Below are 20,275 nucleotides of genomic sequence, written 5' to 3' on the forward strand. Positions count from 1 at the left end.
GAAAAAAAGTTGAGGACATGGATTAAACATCACAGTAAGTAGATACATTTAGGAAATTGATTAATCTGGATGTTGTTTTTTTTTACCATAAAACCTAAGGGCTCCACACAGTGTTGACTGTCAGTTACTTGATGCCGGAACATGATCACTCACATTGTAATCAGCCCTATGCATCTGCCAAGCTACCAGCACCTCGCAGCTGGGTCATTTATAACCTTCTCAAAATGGATCTGATAGTCTGACCATATTGTCAGTGTTTAAAAAACTAAATGATCAATTTTAGCAGTGTCCTTTCAAATGTAAAACTGCACCATGACAATATTTTATTTAAAGCGTCAATGAAAGATAACAATGGTAGATTTGCGCCTCATTTTGCAGTCACGAAACTTGACTCACTACACTTTCCTCTGAAAGTATTTTTTGAAAAAATATGAAGAGGCGGGTCAAAGGTTTAAATTAAGGTGAGAGTTATCTACAAGGTTTGAACGCAGTCATTTCGGACGGACACTTTCCACTTCCAAGTTTCCAATTTCCCACGAGCACATGAACCCAGACCTATAACGTAGTTACATCGGAATTCTCCACAATTGCATTGGATTGGTGGAGCCGTGTGTCAGTCATCGAACAGTTTAGGTTGTGACAAAACTTACTCCCATCTAGGTATTTTGCTAGTTAGTCAGTGTATCACTAAAAAGTCAGCTGAGTGTTTGAGAGGCCGGTCCCTAGCTAGCTAGCTAGTTATTTTAAATTTACCGACTACTGGTCAACTGGTGAAAAACTGCAGTAAAGGAGCATTGTTAATGCTATCCAACGTTAATTAGCTAATACGGATTACAACCATTGATTTCAATCCTTTTCAATTCAACAACTACGTTGGCTAGCTAGCTAGCGATTTAGCTAGCTCACCAAAGTAGGGGATAGTGTTGCACAGTCTGTAACTTGCTTTCTCCTGCCTAGCTAACAACATTGCAGTTATGTCCGCAGCCGGAGACTTCGGGAATCCTCTAAGGAAATTTAAATTGGTTTTTCTTGGTGAGCAGAGCGGTAAGTAAACAATGTTACTGCCAATTTGTTGTGTAATTGGCTAACGACATCAACTGTGGTCATCAACTTGCTAACTAGCTAGCTAGTTTAAGGTTGTTAGCTTTCAAGTTAGCCGGGTAATTTACTAGCCTTAGCTAGGTGGTCTATTCGTCCCCTGACAAGTCCTTAATAGATTTCCACAGATTGGCATTTTCGCCATCATCATCGGGATCCAAGTAACTAACGTTAGCATGTTGGCATTGACTGGTCAGTGAAATTAAATCAATCATTAATAAAAAGAAACTTAAGTACGTTGGTAGGTTTGAACTAGAGTAGCTAGCTAGTTGGTTAGTTGTTGGTTAGTGGTTGAATCCTAATGGAGTTCTGAGCACATGATCAGCTGCTTTTTCTGGAGGGTTCAATCAATGAAGCTGGAAGACCCCATCTTGTTGTAGCAGATTTATTTTTGTCAGAATTTTTGGGATAGTTCATATGATTAGTGAGATTTGAGATATTACATCTCCAAATAGGCAGGCCTATTTAAAAACTTGCCAATTCAAAACTTTGTGCAGCCATGTGTATTTATCTTGGTAGTTAACTATTCAGTCATTGTTAGCATACATTAATTGTCAGGTATGTGTGTTTGCATTGTACGTGTGCATCACTGAGCTGTCAAAGACTAGTCTTGATTACAAGCTTAAATTTGCATTTAGTTAGTTGCTGATGTCTGACATCATGAGGAGTTGTGTCAATGCAACTCATGCTGGCCATTATGAGGTGGATGAACCAGAGAAAATCAGAGACAGACAAAACATTAGGCGTTGCCTGCATAAGCTGTGTGGTACATTAAGAGCTAAGCAGTGGTGAGCCCAGCAATGGCGAATGATATGGCAGACCAAGGTTAACCTGTAGTGGATGTCCAAAGAATGTTAACCATAATTAAGAAAAAAAACCTGTCTGACAGATCTGGAACCATCTCCAGCTCTCCACAAGCTAAGCTTGGATGTGTCAGCTAATACATCCACTGAAAACTGAGGCTGGACTGGAAAATGGTTTTGTAATAGATGACACAACTTAAGTCACCCGATCCGAATCCAGTTGAGGGTGCTTTTCAGTTGCTGAATTCCAGACTTAATGTGAAAGGCATGGAAACCAGTAGGAACGGAAGATTGATGCCAGCATTAGGCACGATACCCAGTGGCTGGTGATATCTTTGGCTCACAAACTTCAGGCAATCTCTGTACAAAGATCTGTTAGCAAGTTCTAAAAACACGACTACTTTATTGTACATGCCGTTAATCTGTCCCAATATGTTTTGTACCCTAAAATGTAAGGACTATGTACAAAACCTATATATAAACACTTGCACAGAAATGGGGGATGAGCATATAAGATGAGAAATTAGTAGTGACTGTATAATATACATGGATTTAGAGTATGAGAATGGTGGTTCTAAGTGCAGGAAAATTAAGGGTTTGAGTGCCATATAGCGGTGGCTTGATATGGTGAGCCTAGTTCTATTAGTCACTGTGGGACAGATGGCTGGTTGCTGAAGCACAGGAAAATATACTCTTCAGGTGGTGGGATTTTTGGTCATAATTGACCTGTAACAGCCTGCCTGCCCTCTGCCTGCTGGAGATTTATTTTTGGAACAAGGGTTACCGTGGTGGGAGGGATTAGCGATGATCTTTTCTGCATGCTTTCTTGCCCTGGAGTCGTCTCAGACTTTGGTGGGGAGCAGGTGGCAGTCGATGACCCTTCCTGCACACTGAACAGTGTGTTTCAGTTTACCCCTGAAGCAGGCAGACTCAAACCAGAAGGTGTTAATAGTAGTGGTGGGGATGGACTTAAAGACTGATGGCAGGTCTGGGTTATGGCAAGGTTTTTATTTTGGATACTGTAAGTAGACCGTCCACTCGTGTGCTGCCTTTGTGATGGCTGCTATGTGGTCCTCCCACTTGAGGTTGTCGGTGATGGTGCCTAGGAATTTGAATAATTCCGCCAACTAAAAGTTTAGCCCTAATCTCATCTTTTGGAAGTCAACCACATAAGGTTTTGTCTGTTAAGTCCCAGGTTTTGATTGGACCAAACCCCCAGCTAGTTGACTCATTAACAGAGTGTTGTCATCTGACAAATGCATTTTTTGAGGAATAGGTGTTTTATATAGTGTGAGCAGAGGGGTTAGAGCATGCACCCTTAAAGGTCTGATATGCCAATACCCATCTTCACATGTTGTGTCTTGTTGGTTGGGAATTCAGAGATCCAGAGACAGATGGAGCTGGGCATTTTTATCTGTGAGATGTAGTCTTGTAATAGTTTTGGATGATGTTATTAAATCCAGAGCTTATGTCCACCAAGTGTCCTTGGATACCTTTTAGGGTCAAAGTGTTGGAGGATTGACTGGCGGCCCATGTTGATAGTGTGGTCCACAGACCGTGTGCTTCTGTTGGCAAACTGCTTCGGGTCGGGGGCAATGTTGGTTTGTTTTGAACCGTCTTTCCATGTTTTGAACGCTAGTCATCTGACTCATATCGTTGGAAGCCTGTCTTTACAATTGCTTGAGAGTAGGGAGTTGATATTTTACATTTCTACAGATCTGTTTTCATGATGTGGGGCCAGTTGTCTTAAAGCAACACAACTGACAACTAGTTGAGGTATTATATGCACTGGATGGATAACTAAACAGATTCTGTTACCTTGACATGAGGGTTGTGGGTTTTCCAGGCTCACACCTGTCCCGAGTAGAAGAATGTGACATCTGTCTTCTCAAACTCATTCAGTATGTCATCTCCCCACAATCTTAACCGTTCAATCACTTTAACTCTGTCCTTTCTCTTCAATCCTCACTGATGTCTTTGGTTTGCTAATGGGCCTACTGTCTCAATCAGTCTTTTTCGAATGTAATATAGTGCATTAAGGGAGAGGGAAGGATTGGAATGATGCACAGTACTGCTGAGTAGGTGGGATGGTATGAAGGCTGGCTGTATAACAATCTGGCCTTCATACATATTCGGCCCATCGTAGAGAAGGTATAACGCAGTCCATAACATATTACTGTGTGTGTTTCCATGTTTTATTGTCCGTGTGAAGACCGAAGCAAAGGAAACAAGAAAAATAATGTCAATTGAGGACATTTTGGTCCTCACTTTCAAAATAAAGTTTATCTGTCTTGGGGTTAAGTTTAGAGTCAGGGTTAGATGGCTTCTGTTAGGTAATGTGTTGGTGGATGTACTATTGTGATTATTTGCATTCTGCTCTGAGAGACTGAAGCCTGACTTCACACCATTACAGCCATTTATATAAGCCAGGTTTTCTGCCCTAACTTGACAAGTTATTTATTTTTAAATTGTACAGTTATGGTGCATACATTTGCGTACTGTGTGTTGAACAATGGACCAGGGTGACCAACTACTGTTAATGTGTGTCACTCTGGGAAACTCAGAACTTCACACTCAGGTAGTTGTTTCATATGTAAGCTACCCATTGCACAGTCAAATTAACCTCTGTATATATGTGATTCAAGTATGTTTTACCTCCCAGGTGTTTTACCTATTAAATCTGTCGGTGTAATTACATGATTGAGAGGATGGCCTGACCCTAAAGTCAGACCCTTTAAAGTTAGCCCTACCCTTCACTGTAATTATGGGGTGTTAAATCCAGGTCCTGACTCTGTACTGGAGTGTTTTAGCTAGTTCCCCATTCCCATCTTGGCTTTCATATAACAGTGGCCACCTTGCATCCTCCCTGCCTGCTGTCAACTAATTCATTTCCCCGGCAGCACTTTCACAGCTTGTTTTATAGGGTTCTCACTTCATAGTCCATTTACCTGGCAGATTTAACCAATTTACCTGGCAGAAAATCACATTCTAATGCAAATTGCTCTTAGAGTAGCATGCATGTAAGCACACTTTCTATTTTTCTATTCTCAATTCAGTAAAGGACACCATTTATAATTTGTTTTTATAGGAAGTGTTTGGCCTCTAGACGTTTACTGACTGCAGAATGCCTTTACATCGCGTCTGTCCACTTGTACTGACAACAGGACGATTGGAGTGGGATAGAGCTGACAAGGCTCATTTCAAGGGAGACTGACTGTAAGGAAATAAAATGAGAAGATACAATGCAGAGGTTTGGAAGGCTGAGGTTTGAACATATGGACATACAAAGAGGAGTTGTTTTGGAAGGCTGAGGTTTGACGATATAGAAACAGAATGAGGAGAATCGTCTACTGAGGAATACATTTCACCTTGTACTAAGAAGTAGGGCCTAAAGGCTGTCCCCCATCCACAGATAGTGAGCATTGCATCTATAATTATAACAGGTGTGTGTGAGAGAAGCTTTAAAGCTGATGAGAATTGAGGCCAACTCACCCCTCGCTGTGTCGCTGGTCTTCCACACACCCTCATCATATTGTTGCCTTCTGAACTTTGCGGACCCCAGGATATGTACTTGCCTACTAGACTCTGGAGATAGAAAGGCACCGCAATGAAAGTCTTTCTATGTGCAAATTGTCCCACTTTCCATCAACAACATTATTTCTCAGCCTCTCCCGTTTCTCCCTGTGGCAGCTGAAAGGTGTTGTCAGGCAAATCAAGGCTGACTATTGGCTAGTTACAGTGTCTGCATGAGTGATTTTCATTGATGTGGTGGAAGCCGTTCCTCTTGGTATTCCAATGTCACTCCTATCGACCCTTCATACTTGGCTCGTTTTGGGACTTGTCGTTAGAATCATCTCCCCTGTGCTTAAATGTCCTGCATGTCTTCCATGTCAACTGAATGGCACAATAGCTGCATAATTCTCACACATTCAAGGATTTTCATTCCACCACCCACAGAAAAAAGCCGCCATAGGACCACTTATTGTCCTTGGTGTATTGTAATGTCACTCTAACTGACTCTCCAGGTCTGTGTCCGTGTCTAATGTACATTGATGCCCAGGAAACCATTTGATTGACTTTTGTTGGTTTTCAGGAAGAGAATCGGGCAGATATTTGAGTGAAAAATGCATATTCCAGCCTCATACCAAACTATTTTCAATAATGTGAAACTGAATGTCATGTTGAGAACACTGAGATGAAGAGAATAGCAAGTTGATGACAGAAGGCTGTTACCCCTGCTCTCTCTTGGGCCCTGGGCTAGTTAACCTTGTGGAATGCTGTCTTTTCATCAGGATTTAATGACAAGGCAATAAGGTCAGCCTGTTCACCAACATCCCCTAGCTAGTGGAGCTCTGGTGTAAAAGCCAGGCTACTGTCAGACTTTAGTGCCCCAATCTGGCGACCCATTGACCCTTGTTCTTAATGTAGTGGTGGATTTATTGATAGGACCAAAATGTTCTGAGTCAGAGACCTGTGCTGTGATCTAGTGGGTTGCCTGGCTGTGTTATTGAGAAGCCTAGACTGAATGCCCGCCCAGCCAGAAGCCACAGTGACATGGCAGTAATATGATAGCTGGGCTGTGAGAGACATGCATGCATAGAGAAGGGAGCATAGTTTGTACTGAATGTGAATACATTGCACAATGTGGTTGCCTGATGAAATGAAACAAACTTAGTGTCTTGTGTCCTATCTTTTAGCTTTTATTCTGCCTCTTTTCTATCTGTTAGTCCTCCTAGTTTCCAGCAGTGTTTTCACAAGCCAGTGTAGGGCGAGGGAGGGAGGGAGGGTGGGAACAAGCTAGGGTGTGTTGTTGGCAGTCCGTCATGTCTGGGCTGGCTCTGGCACATAGGTTCTCCCAGCATTCCTTGCAAGTTTATTTATTGTCTTATTTATTTTCTAGAAATTCTAAAGCAGAAGTCTCTTAAAATCAACCGTTATGCTGTTTTTGTGGTTCTGTGTTTGTTGTCTACTCCTAAAGGGCCCTTAAAGGCAGGCTGCTGATCATGATCCCTTGATGGTTGGTGGAGTCTAGTCATTCATTAGTGCTGGGCTGTGGCCTTTGGCCAGAAAACAGATGGAGCACCTCTGCAAATTGACTGATGCGGACTTGCTGTTTTTAGAGAATTTCTGTGCTTTTCTAGTGAGAGTTTGTAGTTATATGCATATTTTGTGTGGACCCAAAGAAGAGTAGCTGCTGCTATTGGGGGTCTTTAATAAAATAAAAATCCTTAAAGTTAGTGATGTGTTATGAGACTGGTGCTGAGCTGGTGAGGCCTCCAGTACCGTGGTCGTCTGGTCTGTGCTTTCTTTCAGCCCTGAGTTTACCTTGGAAAACACACGTTCTGTTAGATTCATTGGCTGGACATGCTGGTTTTAACATGCTGTTTCTTGTGTTTTCCAGTGGGGAAGACTTCGTTGATTACCAGGTTCATGTATGACAGCTTCGACAACACCTACCAGGTAAGGCTAGACTACACACATGAAGGTTAGGTCTAGGTTTACCCCGTCTAGCCCTGGTCCTACTACAGGGTTGACAGGCTCGGGCTCCAGCCCAACACTAAAGCACTATCTCCGAGGTTTTCCACAAGTCTCCTTAGGGACCCACAGCCATTCCAAGTATTTGATCTATTACACATCCGGCACACCTGATTAGACTTGCCAGTTAATCATCAAACCCTTGATTAGTGGATCAGGTTGGCCTTTCCGGGGTTAAAGCAACATTGTGAAATGTCTGGGATTCTCTGGGGAGAGGGTTGAAGACCTAGGTTTAAAGCCTATGTGTTAACTTAATTTCAGTTTAGTCTAATGCTTATCAATCTACCATCAGCATTGGTTTGGAAAATGTTGCATCGGTCTCATATTCTCACCATTGTTTTACTTTTTCAGGCCACAATAGGAATCGATTTTTTGTCAAAAACCATGTACCTTGAAGACAGAACAGTAAGTTTGACCTAATTTATTTTCTTGCTTAGTCTGAAATCTATCCTGATGTTTTCCCCCCCATTAGACTAATGTTGCGCTATAGTGTGTGATGATTTTACTGGGTAATGTTACATTGCATGATGGGGATTTTACTGGGTAATGTTACATTGCATGATGGGGATTTTACTGGGTAATGTTACATTGCATGATGGGGATTTTACTGGGTAATGTTACATTGCATGCCGGGGATTTTACTGGGTAATGTTACATTGCATGCCAGGGATTTTACTGGGTAATGTTACATTGCATGCCGGGGATTTTACTGGGTAATGTTACATTGCATGATGGGGATTTTACTGGGTAATGTTACATTGCATGATGGGGATTTTACTGGGTAATGTTACATTGCATGATGGGGATTTTACTGGGTAATGTTACATTGCATGATGGGGATTTTACTGGGTAATGTTACATTGCATGATGGGGATTTTGTGGAAATGTCTGCCTTCAATCCAATGTATTTAAATGTAAAAGTTGTTCCCATTGACTGATATGCACACACGTACTCCTCCACCCAATCGCATTGGTCTGAGTCTTTACTACATCCTTGTCAACAGTGGTTTCTGGGACTTTGAGGATGCTGGTTGTGCTATGACCTAATTCTATCTGCTGTAACTGTATCTTATCCTGGTCCAGGTTCATGCACACACATTCTCCACACGGGATGCACGCACACTTGACACGCTCGCACACCCACTCTCACCACAAAGCATACGCCCATGGAGGGCCATTATCTCCTGGACTGGGATTGGATCCTGCCTTCTTCCTCCTTCCTGATTTTTTTTTTCTACTTCAAACCAAATCACTCATTCTTCTCTTCCATTTTTCCCATCTGCTTATATTCTGTTAGTCTGAATGAAATATTGTTTCAGAAATGAGACCGTGTACCTATAATTCCCCTGACCAGTTTTAATGTTTGCATTAGAGTTTGCACGCCATGATAGTGGCAGGACACGGGACGTTCTTAGAACAGCTGAAAGAAACTATGCCTAGATGCTGGCATTTCACACTTTTTGTATTTGAATGTCCTTAACAATGTCAGTGTCATCAGAAATCCCCAAAGTAAATCCACAGCATCAGTTCAAAACCTCTCTGGCTCGCTTTTTTTACTGGCTTTGTTGATTATTGGTGCATCAAATAATTACTGTTTTTGTGAAAGCAACTTCTTAATCAAAACAAAATTGTACATAGGTCTGGAAGGCACTGTATTCTATCATTCCCTTTGATAAAGTTGAGGTATAAAAAAATCTAATAGTTTTTCAGCTTGATCTGACCAAACTTTAACATTTTAATTTGAAATTGTTCAAATAAACAACGTTCTTAACCAAGAAATATCTTTCAGAAATTGTCACAATTATTGTCACAAATTGTCCCCCCTTGAAATAGTTGAAGACAGAACAAAGCATCTTCCCTTTGATACAAAATGTGTATATATACTATCAGTCAAGGGTTTGGACTGCTACTCAATCAAGGGTATTTTTTTCTTTTATTGTTTTGCACATTGTATGATAATGGTGAAGACAACAAATTAATACATGGAGTCATGTAATAACAGAAAAAAGTGTTGCATTTTGCCTTCATGACAGCTTTGCACACCTGGCATTCTCCCAATCAGTATCATGAGGTAGTTACCTGGAATGCTTTTCCAGCAGTCTGGAAGGAGTTTCCATGTGCTGAGTGCTTGTTGACTGCTTTCCTTCACGCTGCCCTCCAACTCATCCCAAACCGTCCCAATTGGGTTGCGGTCGGGTGACTATGGAGGCCAGGTCATCTGATACAGCTTACATCACTCTCCATTTTGGTTAAGTAGCCCTCACACAGTCTGGAGGTGTGTTTTGGGTCATTGTCCTGTTGAAAAACAAATGAAGTATAAGGTGGTTTAAACCAAAAATATAACATTTGGACTCATCAAACCAAAGGACAGAATTCCAATGGTTGAAAATTCATTTCTGGTACACTACCTTTCAAATGTTTGGGGCCACTTAGAAATGTCCCTTTCGGATGAAACGCAAATGTCCTGTCTATGAAAATAACATCAAATTGATCGTTGATACAGTGTAGACATTGTTAATGTTGTAAATTACTATTGTAGCTAGAAACAGATTATTTTTTATGTGAGATCTACATAGCCGTACAGAGGCCAATTATCAGCAACCATCAGCCCTATGTTCCAATCAGCAATTTTGAGTTTGATTACAGGCTCAAAATGTCCAGAAACAAAGAATGTTCTTCTGAAAGTCTATTCCTGTTCTGAAAAATGAAGGGTATTCCATGGTAGAAATTGCAGAGAAACTGAAGATCTCATAAAATGCTTTGTAGTACTCCCTTCACAGAACCAGAATAGAATGAGTGTGAGGCCATGGTGCACAACTGAGCAAGAGGACATATACATATAGAGAATACATTAGTGGCTAGTTTGAGAAATAAATTCTCCACAGGTCCTCGACTGGCCGCTTCATTAAATAGTGCCTGCAAAACACCAGTTTCCATGTCAATAGTGAAGAGATGACTCCGGGATGCTTTCTTTCTAGACAGAGTTGCAAAGAAAAAGCCATATCTCAGATGGGCATTAGAACGCAGACACTGGACAAAGGAAGATAGGAAAATAGTGCTATGGACAGACAAATTTAAGTTTACGGTGTTCCGATTATGAAGAAAATTTGTGAGATGCTGACCAAATGAAGGCTATCACTCCATTTTGCCACGCCATACTGTACCCTGTGGACGCCGCTTTGATTGGAGCCAATTTCCTCCAACAGGACAGCGAAACAAAGCACAGCTTCAAACTATGCAAGAAGTATTTGGGGAAGAAGTGGTCAGCTTGTATAATGGAGTGGCTGGATCTTAACCCTGTTACTCTGTTTTGGGAGCAGCTTGACCATATGGTACATAAGAAGTGCCCATCAAGCCAATTCAACTTATGGGAGGTGCTTCTGGAGATATCGGGTGAAATCATATTACCTCAACAAACAGACAACTGCAATGCCGAAGGTTTGCAAGGCTGTAATTGCTGCAAATGGCGGATTCTTTGACGAAAGCAAAGTTTGAAAGATACAATTATTTCAATTAAAAATATTTTTTTCTAATATTGTGTGTTTTCATGGAAAGCATGGACCTTTTTAAGTGACCCCAAACTTATGAACAAGTGATTGTTGGCCCAATGAGGTATCTTCTTATTGGTGTCCTTGGTGGTTTCTTTTCAAGCGTAAGGGCCTCATTCACACAGTCTGCTCTGTACAGCTGATGTCTATTATTTTGTACTGTATGAAGCATTAATTTGGGCTGCTGTCTGAGGTGCAGTTAACTGCTGGTTTCTGAGGCTGGCGTCTTATGAACGTATCCTCTGCAGCAGATATTTTTATTTTCCTGTGGCGGGCCTCATGAGCCTGTTTCATCATAGTGCTTGAGGATTTTTCAGACTCCACTGGAAGAAATGACAGGTTTTTGATCATTTCTGGATTGACTGACCATGTCTTTAAGTAATTATGGATTACTCTTTCTTTTTTGGAGCTGTTCTCGCCATAATATGGTCTACTACAGAACAGCCTTAATGAGGCCCTTCCTTGTCACCCTCTGCATGTCCACCCTAATGCATTAAGACTGAAGGAATTCACTTTTAACATGGCGCGCCTGTTCATTTAAATGTATTCCCGTTTGATAAGCTCATAATGCTGGTTGAGAGAACACAGCGAAGCGTGGCAACTTTGAAGAATCAACAATATGAAATGTATTTTGATTTGCTTAACACTTTTAGTTTTGATGTCTTCACTATTATTCGACAGTGTGGAAAATAAAGAAATACCTTTTGAATAAGTAGGTGTGTCCAAGCTTAAATTGCACTATATATTTTTAAATTGTCATCCATGATTTTCTGTTTCATGGGGGCATAAATATTAGGTCACAAACATGCCAAATTCCCATACTCATCTATCAACATTGGCAAGGGCACAGAAAAAAAAAGGACCTTAAATTAGGCAAGGTTAAGGGCTGGGTTGGTCTTCTGCTACCTTGATACATGCATATCAGTGCCTGAAATGAAAAACCATCTATGGTCACAAACGTCCTGCATGCAGCCCTCTTTCTTTTCCATCGGTCTCCCTTTCCCTGTCTTTGTCTTCTCACTCTCCTTTCTATCACTTATTTGATTTAGTTTGGATTTGTTTCCTTCACTCCTACCCTTGCCTCATGTTTTCCTTTTTTTCCCGTGCTCGTTTTCTCTCATTTTCTTTTCATTCTTTTTCCTTTTCCTTTTCTTTTCTTTCTCCCCCCCATCCGCCACAGATCAGGTTGCAGCTGTGGGATACGGCTGGGCAGGAGCGTTTCCGTAGCCTCATCCCCAGTTACATCCGCGACTCGGCCGCCGCTGTCGTAGTATACGACATCACAAGTAGGTACTCCCCCTCTGCGCCCCGCCCACTCCACGTGCCTGCGTGCGTGACCCCCCCCCCCGTCCCCCGTCCCCACCAACCCCCCAAACCCTCGTCCGGTTCTCCTCTCTCTTACCAGCACCTCTTCCTCTCCTCTTGCCCCTCCCTCTCCTCCATCTCTCCTTTTCCTCCTCTCCCTGTGTGCTGGTGCTAACGTACTGCTCAGGTGAGGCTGCAGCTTTGGGACACAGCGGGCCAGGAGCGCTTCCGGAGTCTGATCCCTAGCTACATACGAGACTCCACAGTGGCCGTGGTAGTCTATGACATCACAAGTGAGTGGGGTCCCTATTGATGGGAACGTGATGGAAGGACACCCATCAAAACAAAGATGTCGTCCTTTCTTGCGGCTGGCTCAAGTCCCTCTTTTACCCCCCCCCCCCCCCTTTTTCCCCTTCCTGATGTCTTTGCCCTTTTTCCTGATATTTTCCTGTGTTTGTGCTTACTTTAAGTTGTTTTGTTTTAAGTGTGCTTTTTGCATGAGTATTTGTGAGTTTCTGTTTTAAAACAAAAATATTGATTTGTTTATTTCTACCGGAAAGGCAAAGCTTTTGGTACCATACATACAATACACATCAGATATCAGAGTAAATGTCTTCCCTTAGTAAATCAGTCAGTGGAATCTGTTTATACTAAAAAGAAGATACATGTGTCAATCACCTTTCCTACATTATATGGCAATAAATCCCTGTTTATAAACCGCACCATACATGTTATAGCTTTGTGTGTATACAAACTTGAGTATTAACCGCACCCATATATAAACCACATTTGTCTTGGGAATTGACCTTTGCAAAAACCTTGTACAATAATGTATCAATCAAGGATTTAACCTATCAGTCAAGGGGGGGTGAGTGAGATGCTTTAAGTCAACATTTATACATAATAAATCATTAGACAACAATGTTAACTAACACTGACTTTATATTTATGCTATTGTGACCATTAGTATGACATACTTGCTACTGCTGCGTTAGCTAGATAGCTAGCTACCTCTATATTAGCTTGTCATGTCTGGGCACTTGTAGGCTTAACTTAAACAGATGACTTTCTGCTGTGGTTGATAGGATGATGTTGACTGATAAGAGTTCAGTAAGAAGCACAGCTTGACAGGTGAAGCAACAGTAACTAAAATAGGCGGGGCTTTTGCAAATGGTCAATTATGACTCGTACATACATTGTACATTCATATTAAACATCGGACCTTGCAGATAACATCTGCTCCCAAAATGTAATTTGTTGAAGAATAAAATGTTTTTGAAAACCCTGTTACGCCAATTGGATCGTAGTTTGAGACCTCTGTCGTCATGCAGTCATCTGTGGAAACCGTTTTAAAAATGTAAGCTTGTATATTAGCCTCTATTGTTGAAAAAGCTGCGGTTTATGAATAGGAATTTACAGCACCAATTTTGCGATCGAATTTCTTTAACCTTTTTTCTGTTTCTTTTCGCATGTCCTTCTGGATTTTCTTGCGCTTCCTAGTTCTATGTCACCCAGATAAAGAACAGTGATGTGTCTTATTGGTATTGCCGCTTTAATGTCGTTTCAGGGGCTTTTTGCCCCAATATGTGTTTTCTTAATGTTTCACTTGTCTCTCTCATCCCATGTGTTTCTGTGGGGGCTGTTGGGAGCAATGGCTGGGATCGAGTAAATCAATAGAGCTCTGTTTTACTGGCTGTTAGTAGGCAGGCCACTCTTTGAGCTGGGCAGAGGCCTAGAGTATACAGTGTTTCTATATCTGGTCTATGGGACAAACATTCAGAACACAGTTGTGGCTATATTCAGTATGATTGAGTAACATGATGGACAGATCCTTACATGGCCATCCTCTTGCTGGTCATGGTCTGGGTTTGGTCATTCTCTGTCCTGCTGCTCAGCACCATCATTTATTTATCTCTCTCTCTCCCCCTCTGTCAGACGTCAACTCTTTCCAGCAAACCACAAAATGGATTGATGATGTCCGAACGGAGAGGGGTAGTGATGTCATCATCATGCTGGTGGGAAACAAGACGGACCTTGCAGATAAAAGGTGTGAAATTGAGTGAAGTGTGGTTTCAGTCAGCTTCATCTATGCGCTACAGCTCTCTAGGGACAGCTGAGAGAGGACATGTTGGCCACATCTCTTCTGTTGAAACACACACTTAAAGACTGATTTGACTGGGGTTGAATGTACCACACTATGGCCTTAACCTATTTCAGTCAGTCAGTCAAATGTATTTATGAAGCCCTTTTTACATCAGCAGTTGTCACAGTGCTTTTACAAAACACCCAGGCTGAAACCCCAAGGATCAAGCCACAACCGTGTTGAAGCACAGTGACTAGGACAAACTCCCTAAATGGGGCCAAAATATAGGTGGAAACTTAGAGAGGAACCAGACTCTAGGGGTGATCAGTCCTCTTCTGGCTGTGCCGGGTTTTAAGAGTACAAGTTGCAGTAATTAATAAAAGCATGTGTTATTCAGATATTCAACAGATCATGTCAACCGTTGTGATAGTGATCCCCTTTCTTAACACAGTCCATGAACGCTTGAATTTTTCTTTGTTATATTTCGTCATGCTGTCGATTCTCTATGCTGACTGTGCTGTTTCTTTGCATGTTTAACCATCTTATCCACTACAGGCAAGTTGCTATTGAAGAGGGTGAGAGGAAGGCCAAAGAGCTAAATGTAATGTTTATTGAGACTAGTGCTAAAGCAGGCTACAACGTCAAACAGGTGAGTGTGTGACTGAGCCGTGCTCTCCGTCCATGCTGCCACTGCTGCTGCATCCGCCTCAGAAGGTCGCCATCAGTCAGGGCTCGAAGGTCAAAAGGTCAGGGCCTAAAGGGGAAATTCTGCAGTGTTGACTGCTGGAGCTTTAGTTTGTTCCCAGTCTTTCCAAGTACAGTCATTCCATTGATGTGGGTCCTGTGTGTTGAGTTGGGGGGGGGGGTCCTTCCAGTCGGAGGTGGCAGCAACAGGAGCAGCAGCAGCAGGAGACACGGCATGTTCAACATTCACTCATGGTGTTCATTCTTTTCCTTCTGTTGTCGTGTGTGTGTGTGTGTGTGTACACGTGCGTGCCTGTGTGTGTTCGTTGTGGTGGGTCATCACAGACAGATAACCACAGAGGAAGGGGAACAGAGAGCCAAAGAGCTGAATGTTCTGTTTATTGAGACAAGTGCAAAGACAGGCTACAATGTGAAACAGGTAGAATGCAGCGAGTGTGTGCCACGTGTGCAGTGCTCACCTCTCTCCTGTCGGCTTCTTGCGCCACACGCCCTTTAATTACCATGAATGGCTTGAATTACACTCACTGGGCTCCTTGGATATTGTCTGGGAACTCCTGCCCATCCATCAATCCATGATACGGATTATCAAGACCTGGCCATCCACTGTGCTGTAGAAGTGTGGGCTCGCATTTGGTCTGCTGGGGGTGAAAGCTTTTGGATTTGTAATCCACATCCCAGTTTTGATTTGATGTGATTTCAGAAATCTCTGATTATTCTATTCAATACATTAGACCTGCATGATCTTGAAATTCTATATATTTTTATTTTTGATACATTCAATCTGGATGGACTTGAACTTTTACATTATTCTATTTCATACATTGACTCTGCATGATGTTGAACTTCTATCCAGCATGTTGTTATTGGACAGAATTTTAACTCTTTTTAACTCTAACTCTTACAGTACAGTGCCTTTGGAAAGTATTTAAATTAATATCTCATCTACATAAGTACCGGGAATCACCACGGTGACCCAGAACCCAAGGGGCTCCCTAACAGAGGTTCAGAGTTTCACTGCAAACATGGGAAAACCCGACTCCATCAACCAGGCCTTTATGATAAACAAGCCACTCCTGAGTAAAAGGCACATGACACGTTGTCTGGACAATTAGCACTTCAAGGACCCTGAGAGCAGGTGGGAAAATATTTTGTCTTATGAGACCAAAATCGAGCTTTTAGGCCTGCCAAGCGTGGCCAAAACAAGGTAACGCTCATCAACTGGCTACTACCAACCCTACGATGAAGCATGATGGTGGGGTTGCTTCCCAGAGGCAGGGACTGGGAGGCTGATGAGGATTGAGGGACTGGGAGGCTGATGAGGTTTGAGGGACTGGGAGACTGATGAGGATTGAGGGACTGGGAGACTGATGAGGATTGAGGGACTGGGAGACTGATGAGGTTTGAGGGACTGGGAGACTGATGAGGATTGAGGGACTGGGAGACTGATGAGGATTGAGGGACTGGGAGACTGATGAGGATTGAGGGACTGGGAGACTGATGAGGATTGAGGGACTGGGAGACTGATGAGGATTGAGGGACTGGGAGACTGATGAGGATTGAGGGACTGGGAGACTGATGAGGATTGAGGGACTGGGAGACTGATGAGGTTTGAGGGACTGGGAGACTGATGAGGATTGAGGGACTGGGAGACTGGATGAATGGAGCAAAACACAGAAGTCCTTGAAGAAAACCATCCAATCTTACAGATCTTGAGATGATCTACAAGAAAGAATGTGAGAAACTGCTCAAACTCAGGCATACCCAAGAAGACTTTAAGCTGACAACACTGCTGTTATATGGTATTGTGTGTAGATTGATGGCAAGTCTATAACCCACCAATGTAGAGAAAGGGAAGGCACTTCAATAGTTTCCAAAAGCACTGTATATAAATACATTTGATTACTGCTCTTTACCTTAATCTGTATGTATCATTCACAAGCAGTGGGTTATTGGGGTATGTCAGCGATACAGTGAATGATGCCTTGTTCAGACTATTACTGCTACTGTTAAGCAATGCAGTGCAGATGATTGTAATGGAAGCAGACATCTAATTTCATACCTACTGAAAGATGGGGGATGGGGGGGAGAGAAGCACTATGATTTGAATATTACCTACTGATCAACTTATGTAAGAACCTGGGTTCTATTGTTTCTCCTTTGTCAGTGTGTGAGCCTCTGGCCAGGGGAACAGTACTTATTTCAAGTAGCTTAAATAACAAAGTACTAAGAGAGCCCTTCAGTGGATGGCAGACCAGATTTCAGGTTAGGAGGGTTGGACTGGTCTGATTCTGACAGACGACGTCTGTTGTCTCTCCCACAGCTGTTCCGACGCGTGGCTGCTGCCCTCCCTGGCATGGAGAGCACCCAAGACAAGAGCAGAGAAGATAGTATCCTTAAACAAACAATCACAAACACACAGTGTTTTGTGTATGACTGCTTTTTATGTGGCATTAGTATATGGACAGCTTGCAGAGCCGTATAGAAGGAAAGTAGTCATCAGGGAAAACAACTTGTTGCTAGGATGGTGCCATTAACGGCGTTCAACCTTTTAATGTAGTCAATTGGGTGGGACTTCCAACATCATTGATTAAACCCTTCTGATGACCCTGTTGGAGTATGGCCAACTTTGTGTTAAACCCATAGTACACCTGGAAATGGACTACTGCAAAATGGAACTTTATTGGTGCTGTCATCGTGCACACAGAAGCCTACATTGGATGGGTATAAGGTTCTATGCTCTGATATCTGACTTGGTCCTTAACCCCTCCTCCCACAGTGATTGACATAAAACTGGAGAAGCCCCCAGAACAGCCAGTCAGCGAAGGAGGCTGTTCCTGCTAACTCCAGCCTCTACATGTTTCTCCGGCGCTTTGTTGTTCTTGATCACTCACCCTGGCTTATTCACGCCCTCCCTGTCTCTCTGTACGTTTCTTCTCGGCTTTATTGCTCTCTCTCTCTCTAACTCTCTCTGAACTCCTTAAATTCTGACTCCCTCACCCCAGCCTGAAAGAGAACACTACTTGTCTGCTCATCCTTGTTGTTGTGGTAACCTGCTGTCTCACTGAGATGACCTTAAGCTTAAGAAGCACAATGTGGATGTCAATGCTATTTTATTTCTGTTGGACTTTTACTGTTTTGGCAATGGAAAAAGGAAAGTATTGTTCAAAGAAATATGTCCGTTATTTTTTTTTAAGCACTGTATCTTTTTTTCTTTAACGTGAAAACGGTTGGCTGCACAGTTGTCAAATGATGGCAGCGTGTGAGGGACCTCCGATAGTCAGTGGTACTGAGTGGAATGTTTCTGCCATAAGTGGGTTTGAACGGACTGCTACCGCTCAGCAGCCCTGAAGAACCTCCCCTTCGAACACCTGTCCCACCACAGGGCCGACAGTCTCACTGCATGGAAATGTGGTCTGACCAAACAATGTCGGCAATCCACAAGAACACACACAGACACACACAGCATAACATTCTGTGTGTAACAACACAAGGGCAGGTTCACTACTGTCAGACAGTCCTTTGTTTCTCTCCTTGTTCTCGAATAAAAGCTATCATCACCTTGGCTGCCATTTTCTATTATATATTCTGGTTAGATCTTTACTTTTTCTACAGAGAACAATTATTATCATAGATGAAAACATTGCTTTGGAGAACTGTAGGGTTCACAAAATGATTTTTGTATATTAAGAAAGTAATATTCAACAGAATGTCATTAGATATGCAGACAGGCCTTTTAAAAGTGTGAATTGTAGAGGGCTTCCATTGTTTTGGGTTTTCTGAGCTTTTTTAGCTTTAGTTCAATGTTATATCTACACTTTTTTTCATTTGTTATTGAGAATTATTTTGCATTTTCATTTAATACACAATGAATTGTAATATTTATTTCTACTGGGTCATGTTTCTTTTTTATTACAGTTAATGCTAATGTGGCTAATGTTGTTGGGATGATCCCCAAATGGCTAAGTGTTTTGTCAACAACGTAATTTTTAAACGTGTTCTTCTGGGAAAGTCACTACCCCTTTAAATCATGCTGATTTGATCCAATTGAAAAACAGTGCAATGTGTGTTTGTTGGTCTTTAACCTTCTATCTTAGGAATGCTTTGAACTGGAGATGGAGGTAAACTCACCGCTATGTGCTGCCCTGTGGCCGTGCACTGAAGCTCATCATTTGCACTGCTAGAATTCATCAGTGTCTTATCATCCCTAAGAGAGGTCTGCATTTAGTGACTGGAATCTCCTTCTGCTGTTTGAATAATAAATAGATACATGCTAGACAAGGCAAACTGCAAAGAGTGACTAGTTATTGTCTTGTTAACTTGGTGTTGTTTTGTCAGTGTTAATATATATTAATTTTTTTCTGTAAATTTCCTCCAGATAATATTGTCATTGTTAGCAATGTTTTGGCTGTTTCTCCCATGGCCAAACCCAACAGTGTTTTCTGGTACTTTAAATGAAGACCGCGGTAAAGACAACATTGGCCTTCTATCAGGGGTCATTAGAGCATAGGCCAGACTGCTACTTGTTTCAACAAGAAAGTCTTGGATCAAAGAATGTACTCTAACCTTGCCTGTCTGCAATCACCATCAATACAGTATCGATTTATTGACAACCTCTCAGAACGGCCTGTTCGTAACCTACAAAAGGGCAACTAGGACCCATGAGGTTAATTGGCCACTCCATTGGATATTGGAGAAAAACCATTAGACCATAGACTTACTGGTAAGTTGCACACAAGGTTACTCCAGGCAGAAGAAATTTCACTTGGTATGTTTTTTCTTTTCTTTGGGCAACCATTTGCGCTAAGATCACCATTTGTAAGCTCTCATAGTCTGATTGATATGGCAATAAATAGGTTGCTGGTTTGAGTCTCTAAGTATAAAAAGGTTTGTCAATTTTCCCTTGAGCAATTCAGTAAACCCTTTATTGCTTTAGGGTAAATGCTTATAATGGCCCTGGCTGTGACCCCGCTCTTGAGTGTTTCTTGTGGAGTTGTGATTCACAAAATGACCAAAACAGTCCTTCCACAATTCATATTTATTTAAAGCTGCAGTGCGTTGTATTTCTGGTGGAACAAGTAATTAATTTTATTCTGATGCATAATCAATATGAAGCTTAAAAACGTAATTGGAGCCTATTCTTTTACTGTCCTGAGAGGTTAAACAGCCACTAGGTGGCAGCCTCTCCAAAAACGGTCCAC

The 20,275-nt window shown here is 42.1% G+C and overlaps 1 protein-coding gene across 4 annotated transcripts; it reads left to right on the plus strand.

Annotated features, from left to right (window-relative positions):
• The first annotated feature begins 655 nt into the window (after window positions 1-655).
• Window positions 656-19,368, plus strand: rab6a (RAB6A, member RAS oncogene family). Of its 4 annotated transcripts, none has more exons than XM_010864658.4 (8): window positions 656-1,044; window positions 7,303-7,361; window positions 7,788-7,841; window positions 12,477-12,582; window positions 14,225-14,336; window positions 15,402-15,495; window positions 17,398-17,464; window positions 17,854-19,368. In XM_010864658.4, the coding sequence occupies exons 1-8, from the start codon at window positions 975-977 to the stop codon at window positions 17,916-17,918; spliced, it is 627 nt and encodes a 208-aa protein (XP_010862960.1). In that variant the 5' UTR covers window positions 656-974; the 3' UTR covers window positions 17,919-19,368. The 4 variants fall into 4 exon arrangements, with proteins under 4 accessions (XP_010862960.1, XP_010862959.1, XP_010862958.1 ...); XM_010864657.4 differs by lacking the exon at window positions 15,402-15,495 and adding an exon at window positions 14,928-15,021 and having other exon boundaries at window positions 657-1,044; XM_010864656.4 differs by lacking the exon at window positions 12,477-12,582 and adding an exon at window positions 12,165-12,270 and having other exon boundaries at window positions 660-1,044.
• Window positions 19,369-20,275: the final 907 nt, after the last annotated feature.

This window comes from Esox lucius, chromosome 7 (assembly GCF_011004845.1).
Source record: "Esox lucius isolate fEsoLuc1 chromosome 7, fEsoLuc1.pri, whole genome shotgun sequence".
Classification (NCBI taxonomy): Eukaryota; Metazoa; Chordata; class Actinopteri; order Esociformes; family Esocidae; genus Esox; species Esox lucius.

Excerpts from the sequence above, each read along its gene's own strand:
- rab6a (XM_010864658.4), top strand. The coding sequence starts at position 975 with ATGTCCGCAGCCGGAGACTTCGGGAATCCTCTAAGGAAATTTAAATTG. Across the intron at positions 1,045-7,302 it reads TTTTCTTGGTGAGCAGAGCG|TGGGGAAGACTTCGTTGATT; the intron begins GTAAGTAAACAA and ends TGTGTTTTCCAG. Across the intron at positions 7,842-12,476 it reads TGTACCTTGAAGACAGAACA|GTGAGGCTGCAGCTTTGGGA; the intron begins GTAAGTTTGACC and ends CGTACTGCTCAG.